Genomic DNA, 21,761 nt, shown 5'->3' with positions numbered 1-21,761 from the left:
TCGTTTACAGAACGGACCGATTCCGTCATGGCCATCAAGGCCGTGTACATCATGGACTCCAAGTTCCTAGTAGTAGTCCTATACGTATTCTAACAAGGCCGACGGAGACGTCGATCGTCTGCACTCTCGGCTGGCCCTATAAAACGCCGGGACGCTCCGCCTCCTCTCGATCACTCATATATAGCACGGCAGCCGAATCTACGAACCTTACACCAACAGGCTTGCAGATAGCTAGCACAATGGCGGCGACGCGAGGGTGCTTGGTCGCGCTCGTTGTGGCTCTTACGTTTCTCTTCATGGAGGGCCGGGCGACGGCAGCCCGGATGTCAGCCGGGAATTTGGTGCAGCGGCGGCTGGAGGTGCGAAGCCTCCTCAGGCGGCTCAATAAGCCTCCTGTCGCAAGCATTCAGGTACATATGTAGCTGTGCCGCGTACTTTCACGTTCGGTTTGATTGTACGATGGAAGTCTTGCTTCTCTGGTGTTATGCGCTGCTCAGCACACATACATGGTTCACCATCCATGTTTAACTGGAGTAGCTTGCATTAATTTGATCCTTGTTTATCATTAGCTTGCGTGTTCTTGTAAGTGTTTAATGTCGCTCAGTCTTACAAACCATGCAGATGCATGCAAAGAAATTGGGAATGTAGAAGGGATAAATAAGGATTGGCGTAACATGATGTATATATTATCAAACCTCGAGTACGAATATATATTGAGCACAAGAGTTGAAGGGCAAGACACCTCCTAGAGATAATATGGAAATATTCTATCTAATCCCGGGCAATCCCTAACTACAAAACATATATCTAACATCCCCGCAATCGTAGCGGTAGCTTTGCGAACAACAAAAGCATTGTGGATGGTCAGACTGAATAGAATAGTAGCCGATGAACTGACATCCCCCGCAGTCATAACGATAGCACCGCAGACGGTGTCCTGTGGCGGACGCATTGACTGTAGACGAAACCGACGAGTTGCCCAAGCCAGGTGATAGCCCTTTACGCTGGTGTCGATGTAGCCGAGAGCGTAGGATGATGTACCTGTGGTCGAGGAAGCCGTGCGAGGGACGCCGTGGTCGATGTCGAGTCGGGGTGGCCGGTGTCGAGGTAGTCGCTGTGGATAGGAAAGAAGAGCGGCGGTGGCTAGGTTAGGAGAGTGTCGACGATGCTCGAAGTAGGCAAGGCAGAACCCGACAACGTGATGAACACGGGCGCGGACGCGACATTCTCGCGTCTAGGAAGGTGTTGCGGCGCATACCACAAAGAAGTCGGTGCGCGTGGACAGCGAAGTGGACAGCGTGCTACCCGAAGGGGTGATGCAGCGGCAACGCGCCGGTCGGGGCAACGGCGGGGAAGACCTCAGGGCGGCAGCAAGGACCGCATGCCACGCTCGCTACGATCCGATGGGGCGACGCAGCAGCCGCACGAGGGTCGGTGCAGCCACCGAGACGGTGGGTGACGGTGCACCGCGGGCCGCGGCACTATGGCCCAAAGGGGCGACGCAGCGACAGCACGCGGGTCAGTGCAACCACGGGAAGAACCGCGGTGAGGCGGCGAAGACCGCGTGCCACGCTCGCTAAGGCCTGATGAGGCAACACATTGGCAGTGCGAAGGTCGGTGCAGCCATGAGGACGACCTGAAGCGAACGACCACGAGACAAAGGTGGACCGCTGGCCGCGGCACTATGACCTGAGTGGCAACGCAGCGGCAGCACGCGGATCGATGCAGGCATAGGAAATACCATGGAACGGCGGTGCTGCGACTGATGGGACGACACAGTAACAGTCCGTTGCTCGATCGGTGAAAGAACACGCATACTCATTGACGATCTTTACGGAATTCGGCACAGACGCGCACAGGTGCGGTTGATCAGGCCGGACGACGTGCGTTTGGCAGCATGCATGACCCATGCACGAGCAGCGCTCAACATGCAGGATCAGCCACCATGCACGAACAGCGAGGACCACGGCCGAACCAGCGCACTGACTAGCGACATCCGTGAAGCCCGCGCAGTGTGTGGCCGTAGGCTCGGTTCCGCTCGAAGAAGTGGCGGCGACGGCCGGCGGTGGATGTGCGAGCGGAGTGGCATTAAAGCAGCGTCGGACGGAGCGTCGCCTGCCAAACCTCGTCGCACAGTCGAAGATGGCCGGTGTAGTCGCCGTCGAGGTCGGGGTAGAGGCGTGATGTAGGCGACAGACGGCGGCGGAGGACTCAAACCGATTTTTGTTCTGTCTTTACTCCAACACATATTTGTATGACCAATATTTTTATATGGGCATGTTCGTCACTAGCACATCCACGATATTTCGTTTATTCGTATGGCCAATAATTTTTATATTTGTGTGGACACGTTCCGACGAATATTTTTTGGAAGCAGCTTCCCACCACAATAAAATTATGGTACAAACGTGATTTTCTAACTCAGACTCATAAGTTGAGATTTTTTTAAAAGGAAAACATGATACCATATTTTGTTTCTTGCAATTTTGGATGTTTCTCACCACGAGATCTTCCAAAATAGATTTCATATGGACCGGTTCTGGTGGATAGATTTAGAAATCTACTTACTGTGTTGAAACACACAGTAAAGGTTCATGGTTAAAAATATTTTTATGAATCGGTAAACCGTCTATTTTATGAATAGCATGTGCTAACATAAATGTTCATGGTTACGAAATTATATATACAATTTACGAGTTTTCCCTATATCTTTCGAACGCGGATTAAGGTGACGGGAGTAACTTCTAATACAAACATGTATTGTATTTTTTTTCTATATTATCTCACTTTAACAAAATGATTGACTTATCATTCCCGTAGAAATTGGTCTAAGGTAGAAAGCATATTTGCACCACAAACGTGTTTTTTGTGACTCAATGTTTCCTTTCAAAACTATTTGTCAGAATAATCCCATGTGGGATTAGCTTAAAAGGTCTCGGTGTAAAACACTATGGAGAAATGGATTTTTATTTGAAAGTTTAGTTTAGAAGTAGTGCATTTTCTTAATATTGCAACTAATTTTGCATGTAGTCAATGTCATCTATTTTTGGCTTGGTGTCATTTTGTCAAAATTTTGATATGTAGTATGGTATGAGGCGCTCCTGAATTGACAAAGCTCATGAGCGCTCGTGAGCAGTGTCTAGAGATGTAATCCTATTTTTACTAACATATGAATTTAATCTAATATATTGAACCCTATTCATTTTAACAAAATTAAATGAATACAACGTATAGATATTTTATGCAGTCACCAAAAACAAATCACATTATCCTATTCTATATTATTCATTGTCCATAAGTAGAATGTAGGAAAGATCTAATTTTTTCTAGTTTGCTTGCACTATTCTCTATTTTTCCTATATTGTTACAATAATTAATTCCTAGAAATTAACAGAGCCCGGATGGAGATATCATAGACTGTGTGCATATCATCAAACAGCCTGCATTCGACCATCCTCTCCTCAAGAACCATACTATACAGGTAATACTTGGCACATCATTTTCATTTTCATATAACGATTGATTATAAGAAGTTGCACTGCCCCATAATATCACACTCACATATCAGGATATCACTCAATTGTCATATTTTAAGATGTGTCCTTCTTACAACCCAAAAGGTGTGCAACATCATTCCAATATCACACCCCATCTAATCACCCAAACATGGCATCAAAATGGAAAGTGCCCTGAGCACACCATACCAATACGAAGGACCAAGGAGGAGCATGTCTTGAGGGCCAATTCAGTTAGGAGGTTTGGCACGAAGATGCCTAGGAGCATCCCACTTGCCAATCCAATCAATGACACTAACACACCCAACATATTAAGGGGCCACCAGGTAAAACACATTTAAGAATATATGATTAATAATCTTCTTCTTAGATTGGTACTATTGTTATTGTCATATTTACACATTTAACTTTGTTTCTCTCCCATTAAGCAGTATGCCGCCGCATCTGCACGGTACGATAAGTGCTATGGAAGCAAAGGCACCTTCAATATGTGGAAACCAGCGATTGCCAGGGCCAACGACTTCAGCTTAACACAGCTTTGGATCACTGCGGGTTCCTACAATGACAACAACCTCAATACCATTGAAGTAGGATGGCAGGTGAGACCTGAAGTAACTGAGATTACTATTTAGGGTTACTGTAATGATAGTCAACATATTTAATCTACCTCTTATATTTAATGAATGACATGCCAGTGACAATAACAACTTAGGTTAAAGTATATTAATGCTATATGGCCAACAAAATGTCATTATAGATAATATATTATATTCATATTAAATTGTTGTAACATATTACATTGTAACACAAAAATTTTATTTTTTTTAAATATGCACTTACCATTCTTTGATAGCGGAAACACAACTTCTCCGTTACCGTGGTGTTGGCTAAAATGTTTGCTCATAACACTTTACTAATCAATAGTGGAGTGCATAATATAATATATTTTTTTCTTAACATTTTTTGTTTCAACTAAACACATGGATGAATAAAGTTATAGCGGATTAAACTAGGAAGCCAAAATTTTAACGGATGAAATCATGATGGATGGCTACAACAAGAGCTAACATAACTCAAGCTAAGTTTTCAAATTAGCACCTGTAAAACACATAAAGGGCCGAAATGCAAATTGGAAAAACTATCAATCAAGATGTGAAATTTAGTTTGTAATCGAAGTCTTGTTTATCGGGATAAAATTGCATGGTATATATACAAGATTGTGAAAAAAAAGGATAAGAAATTTGATTAGACATGGACCTCAAATTTTATCCACGAACATCCAATTCTTTTGTATCTTATAAAATACTTAAGTCTCTTATGCTCCTGTGGGAGCATGGGTTCATGGACTAGTGAGGTACATTAGGCATGTGAAATTATTTTTGACACTATTAAGTGCTATTGGAAAACTATATCATCAATATTATAAAGGAATTTACTAGATATATAAGCATGTATAGCGTGAACATTTAAAAAGACTCAACTAAACGAACAAGCAACCAAACTTCTATGAGCCATCACATGTGTTGAAGGGATAAGATGCAACTACCGAGGGATTGGAATAAAGAATTTGGAGAAAGGACTAAAAAGAGCGAGATTCCATGGGCATTTCTCATATTGGTGCCCTTTTTGGCATGGCATCACACTGTATTTGGATAATTGCAATGGAAGGAAGGGAGAAACAAGCTGTCTACAAAGACTTATTCTTGCTTGTTTTTGTTTGTTGTAGCAAACAAACAACTTTCTCTCTCTCTCTCTCCCTCCCTCCCTCCCTCTCTCTCTCTCTGTGTGTGTGTATGTATGTGTGTGTGTGCGTGGTATCAATTATATATCTATGTATCTCTTCCACCTAATGAATAAATCCCATGTGGTCATGCTTAGACATAGCTATTATACAAGTCCAAAACATTTTGTAATGGTCTAGTCAGTTATGCCTTATCTTTCATTGTGCCTAATGGCCTTATGCTCTCTACAAATATTGTAGGTTTATCCAAATCTATATGGTGATAGCAATACGAGACTCTTCATCTACTGGACCGTAAGATAAACTTCATATTCCATTTTATCTTGATAAATGATAGTATTGAGACCTTTCCTAAGGTTTGGAATAATACAAAAATACTAAATTTTTGTCGTATGGAATATTCTAGCGCGATGCGTATCAAACTACAGGATGTTACAACCTATTATGCTCGGGGTTCATCCAAACAAGCAATCAAATCACAATTGGCGGCAGTATCTCCCCAACATCCACCTATGGTGGCACACAATATGACATCGATATTTTAGTTTGGAAGGTAACAAAATAGAAAAGATTTCCAATCATAAATATTTTTAGTTGTGAGCGCCTACCAATTCAATCAAAGTGGTGAAGCTATAGGGGAAAAGTGGAAATTCAGTTATACTTTAATATTCCCCGTGATGTGCAGGTTCCCTTACACCGAAATGTTCAAATAGGAGTCTACTAAATATTTTTATTTTATTATATCCCCTAGGATTTAAACTCGAGACCTCTTGCTTTGAGTTGCATGCACCGGCAATTTCAATCCGAAAACTGTATGTTCACTTACACATCTTGTGAATTTTATGGGATGTCTGCACCACCACTTGATCCTCGGCTAGCATAGAAGGGCGTACTTTTACCCAAGATGCATGATTGCATTCCTCGCAAAAAAAAAGATGCATGATTGCATGCATCGTCAAGAGGACGTCTTGTTGTTGTAGATTCTCCAGTTACATAGATGGTTAGGTCTGTCTCTTTCCAGTTTGATTGGCGGACTCGAGTATTTTAGTGCTCAAATAATTTACCTTGCTTTAGTCCCATGGTTGTTGGAACATATTTTTACAGTGCAAGTCTTCTAAATCGCGAATTGATTAAACTACACATCTATAATACATATCATATTTGAGCTCACTAACAAAAACACTCATCCCTGTCAGCTCACCCTCGCCTTTAGTGTTCCCTTTTCGGCCTTGATTTTGACACTTACAGAATTTAAACAATATTCCCTCCTCATGTTTAATCATCTGTGTTCTATTCTATAGTAATATAATTTTTCCTTGTAGGACCGAGCAGGGGGTAATTGGTGGCTACAAGTTGGAGGATATAATGTTGGGTATTGGCCATCGTACATCTTCTCTGACTTGGCACATAGTGCCTCCACTATTATGTGGGGCGGCGAGATATTTTCACCTGATGTCGGCCAAACATCCACACATATGGGTAGTGGACACTTTCCAAATGAAGGGTTCGGTAAGGCGAGTCACATCAAGAACATCCAAGTGGTAAATTCATCCAACTGTCTCAATCTCCCAAGTGACGTGGGCTTGATAACTGAGAAGAACAATTGCTATAATGTGCAAAGTGGCAACTATGGCGACTGGGGAACTTACATCTACAATGGTGGCACTGGGAATAACCCTAACTGCCCATGACGAGTACCACTTTCTATACCTACTACTATTAAAGGGTGGATGATTTCATGGTTCTTCATCCGTCATCTCTTTGCATCCGTTAAATCTGTGTTAACCTTAAAGGTTAACGGCCGAGATTAAAAGAAACGCACACAACAATGTTTACGGCCGTTTCTCCTTTATATACGCAAGGCGTGCGTGAAAAAATTAGAGGAAAAAATGATCCGTTTTCAGCGGCGGTGCTCGCGTCCCAGCTCGTGGCATCGTGTTCTTCGTCGGGGCTGCTGCTGCGCCGGGTGTCGTGGCGGCTCGGGCATGTTCCACGTGGTGTGGTTCATATCGTCATCCATTTTCACACTGCTCATAGCTATCGCACACCGTGTTCACGTACGCGGCCACGCTGCCCCTGGCTCTCACGTTCCTGCTAATTGCAAAGGCCTGTGTCGCCGGCATTCTGTGCGAGGACCAGCACCAGCGGCGACAGGCATGCATGTCACTGCCGCCTGCGGCGCCGTTGCGCGCACGTACTCGAGTGACTCATCATGCTCTTGTTTGCGCAATAAGCCATCTCCTTGTGGTGGTGACCGGCGTCCGGCACGCCAGTTCTGGTCCCATGGAGAGTGTGGTCGTGCGTGTGTGTGTCTGGGCACGGTCTGACCATTGTACTGGCATAGTCCGACATGTCTATGGCCTCTGAGTGTGTGTGCGTATGTGGCGCGGGGTGTGCATGTGTGCGCACACTTTTTTTTGCGGGGAAATAGGGTGTTTTTGTTACTCAATCAATGGACAGTCCGCCTTACAAAGTTCTGGAACAATACCCGGACCCGATCGAATCCACATAGCAGTGCAATTCTCACATCTACCAAAATTAGCTAAAAAATGACTCACAACATTTTGATCACGCTTAACATGTGTGATCTTCACCTCTCTGCCCTCATGTAGGGATCTCAAAATAGTATCCACCATCATAGTGTATCTCGAGCGGCCAGCGTGTCCTTGAGACAGTCGGTCTCCAGAACAATCGGCGATAGTAGTGGGGGGTGGTCATGGCGTTCTGTTGGAGCCCGACTGTGTTGATCGCGTCTGTGTGCGACGTGGGCGTGAGCCATGGCGTGCGGAGCGCGTGGGCGTCGAGGAGTGAGGAGCGCGGCGTCATGTGGGATGTTGTACGTGTGGATTCGAGTTCGTGCTTCAAGGAAGAAGCCGTTCGTCCGGGGGCGCTCGTGCGCCGGAACCACCGTGTACTGTTGTACGTGTGGATTAGATTTCGTGCTTGAAGTAAGAAGCCGTTCGTGCGGCGGAACTACCGTGTCATGTGTCTCCCCCCTTCTTTCTTCTTCCGCGGTTCGAGAGAGAGAGAGAGAGAGAGCAACTAGAGAGAGAGAGAGGGAGAGAGCAACTAGAGGGAGAGAACTAGGGCTAGAATCCAACAATTGGCATCAGAGTTACCAGGTTCAGGCCCTTGGCGCACGGTGGCGAGCGTGGTGTTCATGGAGGACGCGGTGCATGGCGAGCGCATGGCAACCGCGACACACGGCTAGTCCACAGCTCTGCATGCGATGTCGTGCGACACGGAGGTCGCGGGGGCGAGGGTGTCGCAAAGGACCTGCACGGTGGCACCGCGGTAGCGACGGCTCGGTGCTACGACCATGGAGGCTCAGTGGCGCTGCGCGGCGGTGCACAAAACTATGGGCTGCTATAGCGGCAGCGAGCAACGGCTCTTGCCGGAGGCGCGCGACGACGTCATGGCTAAGGGGGTGATTGTTGGCGCAATAAACCATCTCCGTGCGGTGGTGACCGACGTCGGGCGCACGAGGTCTGGTCCGTGGAGAGTGTGGTCGTGTGTGTGTCTGGGCATGGTCTGACCATTGTACAGGAATAGTGCGACTTGTGTATGGCCAGTGAGTGTGCGATGCATGTGTGGCGCGGGGTGTGCATGTGTGCACAGATTTGATACGTGGTTTAGTTCGCGATAGTAGTGGGGGGTGACCGTGGCCTTCTGTTGGTGACCGGCCGTGTTGATCACCTCTGTGCTCGACGTAGGCGCGAGCCAGGGCATGCGGAGCGCGCGGGCATGGACGACTGGGGAGCACGGTGTCGTGTGGGTAGTTGTACGTGTGGATTCGAGTTCGTGCTTCAAGAAGGAAGCCGTTCATGCGGGGGGCGCTCGTGGCCGGAACCACAGTGTCCTCTGTCTCCATCCTTCTTTCTTCTTCCTCGGTTCGAGCCAGTGTGAGAGAGAGCAACCAGAGGGAGAGAGCTATGGCTAGACTCCAACAATTGGCTTCAGCGCAACCAGGTTCGTGGCCGTGGCGCGCGGTGGCGAGGTCGGCAAGCGAGGCGGACATGGAGGTTGCGGCGCTCGGCGAGCGCGTGGCAACCGCAACGCGCGGCAAGTCCGCGGCTGTGTGGTGTGATGTCGTGCGAGGCGGACATGAAGGCTGCGGTGCGAGGCGAGCGCATGGCAACCGCGACACGCGGCGAGTCCGCGGCTTTGCGGTCTGATGTCGTGCGTGCGGCGAGTACAGCGGTCGTGGAGTCGAGGAGGTCACAGAGGACCATCATAGTGGCGCTATGGAGGCTTAGTGGTGCGGTACGGCGGCGCACGGGACTGTGGGCTGCTAGCTGCAGCGGCAGCGAACGGCGGCTTGTGCCAGAGGCGCGCGACAATGTCATCAATTAGGATATGATTGTTGGTGCTGTTGGAAATTCGCCTTTAGGATCAATCACATAAAATTGCATGAACACACGCACACACAAAACTGATAGCCAAAGGGCTCTTGTCGTGCCCTCTTTTCTCTTTATTTTTTCTGGGAGTGTCTAATTTTCAGTCATCTGTTTTCCCATTTGGTTTAGGTCGTTTTTCTTGTCCACACAGTTCTTTACACGTGTCTTTGTAGTAGTTTCAGTCCAGACTGTAGAGCCAAAAAAACGATTGTTTTCATTTCAGTTTCAGGTCGTATTCTCCCTCCCCCTCGTCTACCTTCAAACACATGTTGGCGCCTCTCCCTAACGGGTCACTTGCAAACCCGCTACTGATTCATACCTTGACATTTTGTGTGGACATGGACTAAATGGGAGTGACAGTATAGCTTAAAAAAAGTAACAAAATAGGAGCCAAGTAAACATGATGCTGGATGCAAACCAGAGTCTCGCTTAGCTATATGTCCCTTGAACTTTCTTCTGTAGTTCAAAACTGACCACAACAAGAATATACTGGAGACCATAAAACTGAAGATTGAATAGTCACACTGAAAATGAACAAAAAAAAGATGCACAAATGGCAACCCATGTATCCGTTGGTCAATATAGTAGAGTTTCATACATCTTTGCACTCTCTCTTGCCTTCTTCTTCATGTCTTCCGTGAACACATCCACTGGTAGAAAAAGGGCCTATAGTCCCGGTTCCTGAACCGGGACTAAAGTGTCGGTACTAATGCCCTGACCCTTTAGTCCCGGTTCAATCCAGAACCGGGACTAAAGGGCGCGGCCACGTGGAGCTCCACCTTTAGTCCCGGTTGGTAACACCAACCGGGACTAAAAAAAATTTTATGATTTTTTTTAAAAAAAAATTGAAATTTTTTTGAAATTGTTTTTATTTTCAAACTTCTAAATTATTTTAACCTCTAGTCTGTAATCACCACCCCTCATCACTTCTCAATTTATCCTCTAATCACCCCTCATCATTCCAAATCATCTAACTTCCCGAACGGTCACCCATCCTCCCACTCACCCATCCTTTAGTCCCGGTTCAATCCAGAACCGGGACTAAAGGGCGCGGCCACGTGGAGCTCCACCTTTAGTCCCGGTTGGTAACACCAACCGGGACTAAAAAAAATTTTATGATTTTTTTTAAAAAAAAATTGAAATTTTTTTGAAATTGTTTTTATTTTCAAACTTCTAAATTATTTTAACCTCTAGTCTGTAATCACCACCCCTCATCACTTCTCAATTTATCCTCTAATCACCCCTCATCATTCCAAATCATCTAACTTCCCGAACGGTCACCCATCCTCCCACTCCCCCAGCCTGAGCACGCTTAACTTCCGGGTTCTATTCTCCCTCGCTTCAAGTCTACACTTGTTGTTTTCCTGACAATAGTAAGATGTCAATCCTATTAACCTTCAGGAATTTTGCTTGAGCATGAAGTGACACATTTCACTGTTTGAGTTTGAAACTATTGTTTTAAAAAACAATAATTATTTAGTAACACTAATATTTCTTGAATAATTAGTTTGACCATTGTTTGACCACAGTTTGACCAGATTTGACCAAAATTGAAATAACTAAAATAATTATTTAGTAACACTAATATTCTAGAATAATTAATTTGATCATTGTTTGACCACAGTTTGCCCACTGTTTGAATATTTTTCAATTTTTTCCACTCTAGATCTTAAAAGCCCCGTAACTTTTTTTCTATTAGGTTTTTGAGGATTTTGAAAATGTTTAACAGGGTATTTTTTGGATGTAACTTTTCGAGTAGATGATTTTTCATATAAAAAACTTTTTCATCCGAGTTAGTATGCAAAAGTTATGCCCATTTTTACAAATTTCAGAGAGATTTTGCAAATAAAGTCAAAATTCACATTTGCAAATTTTCCCAACAACTAGACCACATATCACATGAGAAACTTATTTTCTTTTATTTTTTTTACATTTCCATTATTTTCTTTTATTTTTTTTAAACTGAAAAGGCGATCCAAGGGGGGGGGGGGTAGAGTTTGAAAATGAGACCTTTAGTACCGGTTTGTGGCATGAACCGGGACTAAAGGTCTCAACCCCATTAGTCCCGGTTCGTGCCATGAACCGGGACTAAAGGTCTAATCTTTAGTCCCGGTTTGAGGCACGAACCGGGACTAAAGGTCATCGCACCCTTTAGTCCCGGTTCATGTCTTAAACCGGGACTAAAGGGCCCGAGTGAACCGGGACTAATGCCTTAGCCGCACGAACCGGGACCAATGCTCACATTAGTCCCGGTTCTAGACTGAACCGGGACTAATGTGCTGAGCCGGCCTGAACCATAGCCCTGTTTTCTACTAGTGATCAGCCTCAAGCGCTAGATCAGCCTGGTTGGGAGGTGGCGCAACCATGCAAATCAGCAATTTTGGCACTGGTCCATCGAGTACAAAATGGAGCAAAACTCCCTCACTGAGATTGTTCAACGTGATGAAGTCCTCCCACCCAACGCCACAGATGCAGGTCCTCCTGTGTTCTTTCCTGATCTCGGTGATGAATTTGCGCCCCTCAAATTCCTCAAAAAGCATGCCGCCAGTGGCGCAATTGAATTCGACCGTTCAGTGGCATGGGATAAACTGCAGGAAAAAGCAAAAAAAATGGAAAAGGAAGAACAAAAGATAGGCTATCCTCATGCTTGTTGGGGCATGAGACGTTTGCAGATGAGACTGACAAATAGCTAAACTCTAAAAATTGATAGACTAAAAAGGAAAATGAATGCAACAAAAGTAATGACCGAAAATTAGAAAAAAGAAATCTAAGAAAAAGCTAAAGTTGCTATAATTCTATCAGCTAAAAGGACTAAGTTTATATCTGAAAAGAAAAAAAATGAAATCATACACGAACTAAAGAAGAAATGAAATGTTTAACTGAACAGGACAACTATTATGCTATCACAAAACATACAGGGAGGTATGGTAATATCCACATCATAGCCTCCTATAAATGCGTGATGAATGAAAAATTGACCATAACAGAGAAGTAGACTGTAGTGATAAATTAATAACTGACCATGACAGGGAACTAGACTATACTGATAAATTAAGCATATTCAAAATTATGTTACCACTGAGCTTTCAATGTCTTCAGACAATCAAACACCAAAATTTATACCCGATGAGTGATGGCTAGCTCAGTCGGACTTGCAGATTGGGCACACCATCCCTGTTACTGTTACACATGTGGCAGAAAAAAATATATTTGTTAGCAAAAAGATGACTGAAAAATTAAGAATAGAAACTCACCAGATAACTAATTTAAGCTACAGGAATTATAAACACATATCAAGTCTAACCATTTCAAAATGAATGCTGAAAATACAAGAACAACAAAATAAATTGAAAATAATAAGCTGAATGGAAAGTACACTAATAAATGACTGAACATAAAACTGATAGACAAGAACAAACACTGACCAAATAACTAAAGAGAACTACAATGAGACACTTAAGATACTGAACAAACACTGGCGAAATAATAACCACTTAACATAAAGCTGAAGAGAACTGAGACTGATACTTAGGTATACTGACGACTAAAAATTGAAAATAATCTAACAAAAAACCAGTGCAGAAACTGAAAAAATTTAGCACTTACAGGAACATAAGATTCACAACAGAAATAATCATCTACTAAAAGACAAGACCCATGAGAGATAGGACTGAAGAAAGATGCAAATGATAATTAAATATGATAAAATGAAGACTGATACTATTAAGATAAACTAATATAAGACTAAGAAGGCAAGCTTACAGACCGACGAACAAAAATAATGAAAAATGAACACTTAAGAATATGAACAAAAAATGAATGTGATGTTTTCATGTTATTTGATAGAGATGCAAAGAGGGACTGATTCGAGACATCTTTGTTAGAGTCTTCGTAGCAGTAGTGAGAATGAGCATGGCATCTGTCAAAAAAGAGCGGCCCACAGAGTGAGGTTTTAAAAAAAATCACATCGGTAGAAAAGTGATACACACTGCAGAATGAATTAAGAACCTACTGGTTCGGACACTAAACTGACAGACGCGTAACATTAGAAAAACTGACACTTAAGATACTGATATGGTGGGGTACTGGTAGGTGGTGTGCAACAGGAGAGGTCCCAAGACTGATAAACCTACAAAACCTAACACTGAAGACTGACACCTGAGTAGCATAGTATAACAAACCTAACTTGATTACTGAATCCGAAAAGAAATCATAACAACCAGCAACACTACACTGAAATCGTACTCAAGAATACACACTGAATAAGTGAATATGACTTGAAGACCTTGAGTACTGAATCTGAAACAGATGACTGATAGAAAGAAAAAATCATATTGAGGAACGCACACTGAATATGACCTGAAGAACTTGATTACTGACTCCGAAGCAGATAACTGATGGAAATAGAGGACTGATAGAAAGAAGAACTCATAAAAATAACTAAGAATAATAAGACTGAGAAGAATACCAAGAAGACTAAGGAATGAAGATAACTAAGGACTGCTAAATAAGAAAAGACGACATGGAGACTGAAGAGTACTAAAATAAGTGGGACAAATGAGAGACTAATCTACTATCATTTTTAGCTGAAAAAGCTATGCTAACTGAGACCAAAAAAAGAGACAAAATACTGCAAAAAATGAAGAAGTGGAAATGATGAATGGCAAGGAAAATTAAGTGAAGACTTTCCATCCTGTATAAATGACAAGATGGAGAAGAACAAGGCGGATAAATGAAGAATGACAAGTAAACAGATGAATGAAAAAAAAATGAAATAGCAAGCCTACAGAATGGCAAACAAAGTCCAGATTGAAAAAATAGAGGGGGCGAGACTGAAGAAGGATGAGAATGAGGATTCGGTAACAACCATGCCTATCTGGAGCCACTTAAGTAGGACCCTCCTATTTATACACAAAAAATGAAAACTAAAGAAAAAAGAGTGAATAGTTACCAAAAGGATAGCCAATTTTAAGTTTTGAGCTTGAATTTTAAAAGGTAGACACTTAAGTAGGACACTACAAACTGATTTGCAAGAAGAATAGTAAGAAGTCAGTTGTTCATCTTAGAATTAATATATAGAGAAAATGCTAGATAACAATATAAGAGACCAAAACAGGAGACTTAGGAAGAAATGGACAAAAGACACTATAGTGAAGAAAATGAACAAAAACCACTAGGTCATGACCACACACGTCTCTAGCCAGCTGGCCAACACCTTACAATAGTGTATAATGACATCTACGATTCCGTGCTCGTGCAACACTAGCGATGTTCCTAGAAAAGATTAGCATATGAGAATGGGCCAGAGCTCAACTGATTAGGAACCAAGGGGGAACTTGGCCACCTCAAGCAATCTGGTTGAGACTACTCATAGAAAAAAAAGGAACTACAACTTTTGCATAAGTATCAATACATTCGTAGAAAAAAAAATCCCCGTATGAATTGGTTGGGGGGGGGGGATGTATATGTTTAACAAAACACTAGAGACGAAAAGAAAAAGATGGGGTTGCATAGACTACAACTTAAGCTATATAAAGTTGCAATGAAACCTTCTGACTTTTGAAGAAAAATAATGGTCAAGGGAAGCAACAAAAACTTATATGCATACTCCCTGTACAAGCTTAATGACCGAGAAACAGGGACTTACGCGACAAAAAAAAGAGAGAAAGATATAGAGACAATAAAATAAGATGGAACACCTCAGAGTATGTGATTCAGGGTACTGCTTGTACCAAATTGCTGCAGTTTTTCATATGTGCAGAATGTAACACAAGACTACAACATTCATGGACACCATGAATCAAAACAAACAACCTAGTAACTAGTATATGTAGTATACTATCTTTACAAGCTAGCACGACTTTCACATTAAATAAAATTGAGCATATGGTAGCATTTTAGTTCCATCTTGACACAACAAAATCATCACAAAGTGTCACATCACAAAAGCATTGTTGTTACCTTCTTTTTAATTGACCGCTGCAGAGACTTGAAAACTGAATTCCAATCAACCTGAAACAGCGGAAAGGGATTAGGACTTGATTGTTGCAGATTTGCAAAACTGAACCCGAATTAACCTATACAAAAACACAGAGAATTAGGATTTGAGATCTGCTTGTGTTTTAGGGTTCAAGAAGAGAGAGGACAGACTCATAGACACAAGAATAGAGAGTAATGAGGCGCCACATGAAGAAGGGAGGGGGAGGGGTGCCATGGGAAAGGAGAGAGGGGCACCATGAGAGGGGAGGGAGGGAGAGAGAGAAGGCGCCATGGTAGGGAAGGGCATGCTGGAGGAGAGGGGCAACAAATGGACAGAAGAAAGGGAGCAGATATGCTAGTGAAGATAATATCTGAAGGTTTACCTGCGCCGCCATCGCCAGGACCTCGCGGCCGTCGCCTCGAGCTCGCCGTCGTCGCCATGGATGAGGAGAGACCAGATCCTCCACGCGACCCTGAAAAAACAAAGCGGGTGCGAAAATAACCCGAACCGATCCACTGAGACCCACTAAGACAAAGCGGGCCCGAAAAGGACACCGCACCAGCATAGATCTCAGAACTAAATCCAACGATTGAAAATTCGACCTGAAGCCAATATGAAAACAGACGACTGATTTTTAGTAAAACTGTTTTTCTTCTTTTCTCTGTGGTGTTACAAATCTCACGTTGGGGCTGTGCATATATAGCATATAAACCACCGAGCCTTTGACCTCTCCTAAGCCTACACGGACATAGCATAAATTCCAAACCGGACTCAACGCTAGGAAATCCTAACCAAACTTAGCTAGCTACTGGTGACTCCAATTATGACACGGACTAGCCTAAACCTATAGCGCATGTGATCAAGATCCTAACCGGACTCTCCTAATCACCGGCAAGCTTGATCACCTTTTGCTAACTAAACTTCAAACTTGTTTGGATTAAGCTAACATTCACGCCCCTAATCCAAACATCCCACTCTTTACTCGATCCAACACGCAGACGATCACCTCTTCATCTTGTCCTGCCGATTGCCTCCGGTGACGCGACTTACCGGACCACAACTTCTCTCTTATTGCAACGATGGCCACCACTTCATCGTCACCGCAACTTCGACGATTGTCTCCTAATCACCGCAATGATTGTCTCCTAATCACCGGCAAGCTTGATCACCTTTTGCTAACTAAACTTCAAACTTGTTTGGATTAAGGTAACAGGCGCAATAAGCCATCTCCGTGTGGAGGTGACCAGCGTCGGGCATGCCAGGTTTGGGCCGTGGAGAGTGTGGTCGTGCGTGTTTGTGACCATTGTATTGGCATAGTCCGACTTGTGTACAGCCTGTGACTGTGAGTGTGCGTTCGTGTGTTGTGCGGGGTGTGCGTGTGTGCGCACACTTGATGCGTGGTTTAGTTGGCAATAGTAGCGGGGGTGATCGTGGCGTTCTGTTGGAGCCCGTATGTGTTGATCGTGTCTGTGCCTGACGTGGGCGCGAGCCAGGGCGTGCGGAGCGCGCGGGCGTGGACGAGTGGACAGTGCAGCGTCGTGTGGGCTGCTGTATGTGTGGATTTGAGCTCATGCTTGAAGGAAGAAGCCGTTCGTGCGGTGGGCGGGTGTTCGTGCACCGGACCACCGTCTCTTGTGTCTTCAACCTTTCTTCTTCCTCGGTTCGAGCCAGTGAAAGAGAGAGCAACCAGAGGGAGAGAGCTAGGGCTAGACTCCAACATCCGGCAACGCCGCCTTCTCGCTGCTCTTCATGGCCTTCAGCGCTATCAACCTCTTGGGGTTCACCTCCCGTGCGTCCAAGCTCGCACTCTTCACCGGGGATGCCATCGCCTACTTGGTGGTGGTCAGCGTCTCCACCGTCATCCGCAACCTCGGGTTGTGACCAAGGAGGAGTGCTGCGCTGGGCATGCCATGGTGCTGAGGGCGTGCGTCCTCATCAGGGCCGCATAGCTGCCGCGCTGGCGCTGTTCCGGATCCGGGTGGTGTTGCAGCTCCGGAAGGCCGGGAGGCTGGCCCCAGGCGTTGCCGGAGGCCTTCTCGATTGCCGACATCCACGCGCTCTGCGACGTCCTATAGATCATCGTCAGCGACATTATCTACTGGAGCTGCAGGAAGAGAGTGAAGGTTATGAGCTGAGACTGAGAGAGCTGGAGCCCGTGGAGAAGGGTGACGTCCAGGCTTCAGAGCTCCACTATCACCATTCCTTTCCTTCAGAAAAAGAATAAGCCATAGATATTGTTGGGTTTTCCCAAGGATCGAACACACGATCAAGCTGCGGCTCAACTGGTCGTATACGCGCAACTTGCCTTGACATATAAGAACTAGCTGTAGCACTTGATATTGCACCGACGCTCACGCAAACACTGGAACCAGAACACACTGGTCGTATACGCGCAAACTTGCCTTGTCTTCATTTTTATCTTATGTTTGATGAAGGAAATATTTGAGATAACTGAATTGCTTGGCCAAGCTTTGCAAAAGAAGTCACAAGATAATGTGAATGTTGTCCGTCTGGTATCCTCAACAAAACAATGTCTTCAAGACTTGAGATCAGATAATGGCTACCAAGTATTTATTACTACAGTTGTTGAGTTTTGTGTAAACAATTCCATTGACATTCCTGACTTTGAGGAAACATACATCATGCGTGGTGGTCGTGCCAGTCGTCAACCTGACCACTTCACCAAGGAGCATTACTTTCGAGTGGAAATTTTCTTTTCGACACTTGACACTCAACTATTTGAATTGAACTGAAACTTCAATGAGAAGGTAATGGATCTTCTAACCATTAGCGCCACCTTGATTCCTAGAAACAAATTTAGAGGATTCAAAGCTAGTGATATATGTGAGATGGTGAAAAAGTACTACCCAGTGGATTTCCCCTCGTGTGCACGTGCCTCAGTTTTCGGTGGGAACTCCATCGTAATGATTTAATGAAATTACGACAGGTCCATGCCCCGTCCCTCCTCCCACCACATGGGCGTATAGTAATGAATACATGAAACATAGTAACAGCTTACTATAGTTAGCAAAGGAAATATAGTAATCAATTACGTGCCCAGTTTTTTATAAAATAGTAAACCTAATCGTAATGCAATTACTACATACCAAGTGACTAGCAAAATTAGCATGTGCGGAGCGATAACACCGTTACCATAAGTTCATTTCTGATGCAAATTCTTTACCACTGTTGTATTATTACAGTAGGTTACACTATAAATGATAATTGTATTCACAATATGTGGTAAACCAATTACTAAATGGACTACTAACAAATGCTTACAATTTTGGAACTATAGCTTGAAACTATTTTCAAGTATTTACTTGAAGCAATGATTTTTTCTTTTTTATTTGCAAAATAAATGAATTTTCATTCTAACATTATAATGTGATTATTTTATGATTAGAGGATCAAAGAGTAGTGCAGAAGAGTCTATAATCATTTTAATTTTTTACCATATATATCAAGAGCACTTCATTATTTCATTCTTGCGATCATTCAAGTGTTTTTTCCAAGCACATGTAGTAATCCATTACTACATATCGGGCTAGTTTACTAGGTTTACCATGTGCCAGGATCAAAGCATCTACAATTTTTTCGTTGGTAATTATTTTTTTCATTACCATCCACTCCATCATTTTTACTACAGCCAATAGTGAGTGTAGTAATTTGTAACTACATGTTAGCAAGATTTTGCTATGTTTAGGGCTTAAACCAGTGATTACTCATTGCCTGGTAAGTATTCTTTGTCCATTACCATCTCTAGTATCCTCGTTACTGCCAATGAATAGTGATCGCAGAATCAGGATACAGTGGACTAGGCATGGTAATAAAATTAAATGCGTTACTTTATTTTGCAAGGACCGTTACCCTCAACCAAATTAGTGATCGAGAGTAGACTTCTCCACCGCCCAGCCCGCCTAATTAGCATAGGCCGGAGCGCACGCTAAGCAATTATGCGTGCTCGCACAGAATAGCACCACCGTGTCCTTATGATTCATAATTTGAAAAAGAAATTGTGGTCTCCTTTAGTCCGGCCCGCCTGACCTTTTCTTTCAAGCTCCGCCACTGCGTGCACATATGGACTGGCCGGCGACTTGCACTACATAGCCTGTGGCAATTCATCTATATTTGTTTCGTGTTCGTTCCAACGAGAGAAGTCGCTACGTTCCGAGAGACGGTCAGATCGATCCAGCAGAAGCTAGTCTCGTACGTACGTCTACGGCAAGACCGCGAGAGTAAAGTTGCCAGCCTGCAAGCTTTGCACGTCCACTGCTGCTGCTTGAAAATCAATCAAGCTGCTCACGTGTGCTAGCTTGCACGTATGTGCTGTTTCTGGACGATACGAACTAGGGTTCTAAAACCAACACGATGCACAGACACGGCCGACAGCCTCAGCGCCGCCGTGCACACGGGGAACTTCCAGTCGGCCCCGGCCCGGATCAGTGCCGTGTGCGCTCGTGGCAACTTCATGCCCCCTTCTCTTCCCTTTACAGGTAACATACTACTATCAGGGACAAAATTGTCGTTGCACGTCCTAGTTAACACCGCTGGATGGAAAAATGGATGAAAGGGTCACATAGGGCATAAAATAATGTTTGAGTGTCAAAAAAGGGATGAAAAAAATTAGGGGACCAAAAGGAAAGAAAATGACAAATAAGGAATTCTCTCGAGCTAATTAGGCAAGTAAACAAAAGCTTGAACTTGCAAGATAACATTACTGAACCATAGTTAATTAGGCGAGTCAACAAAAGCTAGAACTTGTACCCATAGCAAAAGGGCCCGTGCGTTACAATGGGAGAAAAAAGAAATCATAATATCCAATAGTGTTGACCACATTTTGCTACATCATCGATATACATTATCACTGTCAATTTCATCAAATCATGAACAATTGTTGAAATCATGAAGATTTTCTAAAACTCGTGCACATATTTGAAATTGTGAACATTTTTCAAATTCATGAACACTTTTACTAAGTTTCGAAATTTTCTGAAATTAAGAACATTTTTAGAATTCATGAACATTTTATACTATTTTAAAACATTTTTGAAATTAAAAATATTTTATAAAAAATTTCCTAAACCGATGAACATTTTTGTTGGAAATTTGTTGAACAATTTTTTCAATTCATGAACATTTTTTATATTTAACGAACATTTTTGAAATGCATGATCATTTTTTCAATCAGCAAACATTTTAGGATTGAATGAACTTTTTTGTTAGTCATGAACAATTTTCGAATTTTTAGGATATTTTTTTGCATTCATGTACATTTTCTGAATTGGCTAAATTTTGTTCAATTTTATTAACATTTTCAATACACAAACTGTTTTATAAAAATTCTGAACATTTTTTGATTTCCCAAAGATTTGTTTTCAAAATTGCGAACATTTTTTGAACATGCGAACATGTTTTCCACAAATTAGGAATATTATTAACATTTTATGATTTACTAAAATAATATTTAAACATCTAAATTTATTAATTTTCGGAAATTTTTTGAATTACCAAATTATATAAAGGAGGAAAACAGAAAATTGAAAAAGAAAAAAAAATTGAAGACAGGCCGCGCAGACATGGGCCGGCCCAAAAGGTGAGGCTGCGTCTTCTCCCAACGCTCGGAGCGTGGTATAGGAGATCCCTACATGGGGTGGCGCAGTCTGTGGGGTTCCTCTGTGTGAAATATTTTTTTGTCACTTATAGATACAGGTGGGTAGTATTTTACAACTTCGAGGGAAATTTATATGACGTATCGCCAGAAGCAATAGCTCCTTTATTAGGTAGAGATAAGAATAAAAGTCAAACTTGTAAACTTTGGCCAAGTTTATGTAAACAAATATGAAAAAATTACAGTATCAAATATATCTCTACTCTTATAAAAACCGGGTTGGCGATGATGGTGTGCCTGCCATCCTATAATATCCGTCCAATCTATATCTGACGGATAGAAAGTAAACTATGGCTATTTTGCAAAAAGATACCCGCACCCGTCTCCATATTTGCAGATAAGGCCTTCCCTCGTTCATCTTTGTCTCCCACAAGATAAACAGCTTGTATATATAAATGCATCTTGATGTTCCGTGCAACGCATGGGCCTCTTGCTAGTATCATATGGAAATGGGAAT

The 21,761-nt window shown here is 43.2% G+C and overlaps 1 protein-coding gene across 1 annotated transcript; it reads left to right on the top strand.

The window, feature by feature from the left end:
- Positions 1-233: 233 nt before the first annotated feature.
- On the top strand, positions 234-6,947 carry LOC125554424 (protein neprosin-like). Its single transcript, XM_048717985.2, has 7 exons — positions 234-410; positions 3,395-3,481; positions 3,596-3,841; positions 3,947-4,114; positions 5,497-5,550; positions 5,663-5,809; positions 6,579-6,947. The coding sequence occupies exons 1-7, from the start codon at positions 240-242 to the stop codon at positions 6,945-6,947; spliced, it is 1,242 nt and encodes a 413-aa protein (XP_048573942.2). The 5' UTR covers positions 234-239.
- Positions 6,948-21,761: the final 14,814 nt, after the last annotated feature.

The sequence above is a fragment of the Triticum urartu genome, chromosome 4A (assembly GCF_056163025.1).
Source record: "Triticum urartu cultivar PI428250 chromosome 4A, HENAU_Tu73, whole genome shotgun sequence".
NCBI lineage: Eukaryota > Viridiplantae > Streptophyta > Magnoliopsida > Poales > Poaceae > Triticum > Triticum urartu.
This window is presented reverse-complemented; position numbering and strand designations above follow the sequence as displayed.

Bases quoted from the DNA above. Each gene is read 5' to 3' on its own strand.
- LOC125554424 (XM_048717985.2), top strand. From the start codon at position 240: ATGGCGGCGACGCGAGGGTGCTTGGTCGCGCTCGTTGTGGCTCTTACG. The intron at 3,482-3,595 runs GTAATACTTGGC...TCATATTTTAAG, and splicing joins TCAAGAACCATACTATACAG to ATGTGTCCTTCTTACAACCC. The intron at 5,810-6,578 runs GTAACAAAATAG...TTTTCCTTGTAG, and splicing joins TCGATATTTTAGTTTGGAAG to GACCGAGCAGGGGGTAATTG.